Here is a 796-nt window from a genome sequence, read left to right on the forward strand (position 1 = left end):
TATTTTGGAAACAAACCAATCAGTGGAAAAACAGAGAAACACAAGGGTAGGCATGATCGCGTGATTCCTTTCTCTTCGTGTACTTGTTTTGTCCTCCACACGTCTAGTAAACGAGTCCTGACCGGTCTGGGTAAGAACCGAGTCCTTTCTGAATGGCTCGCGGGCCAACACGCGCGCGAACGCAATTCTAAGCTTCGTCATTTCATCTCATGATAATCAACTTCATAATCTTCCTAGGATTTTCCAGGTGACCCTGTTAGTACTGTTGTAGAATATACGTTAATTTGTCATTTTTTTTTCTTTTCTCTTGCCATGTTTTACAATAAAAGGGTAGGAAAGTCCTCCTTTCAATTTCCCCCAATCCCTCCTGTTTTAGGTGCAGGGCATTCAGCAGGCGCTCACACGCTCGTCGCTCTCCTGAAGACTGAGGGCTGTGGGGCATTCAAGGCTTTGGTGCTGCTGGACCCTGTCGACGGCGCGGACCCTATGGGTATTATCCCTGAATACTGCATCACGCCGGGAGAACTACTCAACTTCGCTCTCCCGACGCTGCATCTGGCGGCTGGGTTCGATCCGGTTCCTGGTAAGGGTTAGGCCCGCGGAGGACTGTTGTTGGCCGCGGATAGATAGGCAGAAGTGGGGGATAGGGGAGAGAGGATGGGGGAACTGAAATACGATTTTCTCTTTTGCATGGAGATCATTATTGCTAGAGTAGCATTAGATGAAGCCAGGTTAAATATAGACTACTAAGAATTTTGAAATGTGGGCACATGTCCCTGCCTGGCTCCTCTATTAG

At 48.2% G+C, this 796-nt stretch overlaps 1 protein-coding gene across 1 annotated transcript in view; it reads left to right on the forward strand.

Annotated features, from left to right (window-relative positions):
- The window catches only part of LOC119590394 (chlorophyllase-2-like), a 7,689-nt gene that overhangs the window by 5,818 nt on the left and 1,075 nt on the right, over nt 1–796 (forward strand). The window contains exon 4 of the mRNA XM_037939063.1: nt 377–583. Coding sequence (XP_037794991.1) covers nt 377–583 — 207 coding nt within the window. The remainder of the gene's footprint in view (nt 1–376; nt 584–796) is intronic.

Source organism: Penaeus monodon, chromosome 27 (assembly GCF_015228065.2).
Source record: "Penaeus monodon isolate SGIC_2016 chromosome 27, NSTDA_Pmon_1, whole genome shotgun sequence".
Lineage (NCBI taxonomy): Eukaryota > Metazoa > Arthropoda > Malacostraca > Decapoda > Penaeidae > Penaeus > Penaeus monodon.